Source organism: Capsicum annuum, unplaced genomic scaffold, assembly GCF_002878395.1.
Source record: "Capsicum annuum cultivar UCD-10X-F1 unplaced genomic scaffold, UCD10Xv1.1 ctg17627, whole genome shotgun sequence".
Taxonomy (NCBI): domain Eukaryota; kingdom Viridiplantae; phylum Streptophyta; class Magnoliopsida; order Solanales; family Solanaceae; genus Capsicum; species Capsicum annuum.
Genome location: NW_025823306.1, coordinates 680 through 1,717, shown reverse-complemented (window position 1 = coordinate 1,717; position 1,038 = coordinate 680). Strand labels below are relative to the sequence as shown.

At 37.5% G+C, this 1,038-nt stretch overlaps 1 protein-coding gene across 1 annotated transcript; it reads left to right on the top strand.

Moving 5' to 3' along the window:
* The first annotated feature begins 6 nt into the window (after window positions 1–6).
* On the top strand, window positions 7–701 carry LOC124890446 (mRNA-capping enzyme-like). The gene has a single exon (XM_047402293.1). The coding sequence runs from the start codon at window positions 110–112 to the stop codon at window positions 482–484; it is 375 nt and encodes a 124-aa protein (XP_047258249.1). The 5' UTR covers window positions 7–109; the 3' UTR covers window positions 485–701.
* Window positions 702–1,038: the final 337 nt, after the last annotated feature.

Genomic DNA, 1,038 nt, shown 5'->3' with positions numbered 1-1,038 from the left:
ATTTATCCCAAAGCTTTCACATGAAGCTGATGGTCTTATTTTTCAGGGTTGGGATGATCCTTATGTTCCTCGCACGCACGAGGGTCTCTTGAAGTGGAAATGCCCTGAAATGAACTCGGTTGACTTCCTGTTTGAGGTGGTCCAGGAGGATCGTGGGTTGCTTTATCTACACAAACGAGGGAAGAAGAAACCAATGGACGGGAATAGAGTTGTTTTCCCAGACGGTTCTGATCCGTCAGATTACTCTGGTAAAATAATAGAGTGCTCTTTTGATGCCATTAACGAAACATGGGTGTGGATGAGGACCAGAGTCGATAAAGGAACTCCGAATGATTACAACACGTACAGAAAGGTGATGAGAAGTATTACTGACAACATCACCGAACAAGTGTTGTTGAATGAGATCGCTGAGATTATTGAACTACCAATGTATGCGGTTAGGATACAGAGTGCAGATACCCAAGCTCATGTACGACGCAGATGAATGAATCGGTGGAAGCTAGTGATCGATTGGATCATGTATATCAATACAAGGGTATTTACGAGCATCCTTAGTACCTAAGAAGGTGTTATAAGAAGGTGGTCATGTATATTAGTTGTGTTAGTTTTCTTTCTTTAATTTTTTTTTTCTTGGTTACTGTTAAGTTGTCCAAGGTAGGTTTTCTTCCATAGTAGTGAAACGTCAAGCTCTATGTTATCTATTTCCCTGTGAATATAAGTTTATTCTACTACTAAAAAGAAAAAAAATCCTCCCAATTCATCGTTAATGAGCTAAAGTAATTGATAGAATAGTTAAGTTGATTGGACCTTACATCAAACTTAAAAACAATGCAACAAAATTGTGGATAGTGTAGCAAGTTATCCATTGAGACCTCCAGCTCACTGGCCACAAATGAACTAGCTAGGCCGTATCCTACTAATGAGAGACATTAGGCTGATTTAAGTAAATATCCATATACATTTTATTCTTATTTTAAAAAAAATATGAGAGTTAATTATCTTGTGAATAACATTAAACTCAGAGTTAAATATTTGCTG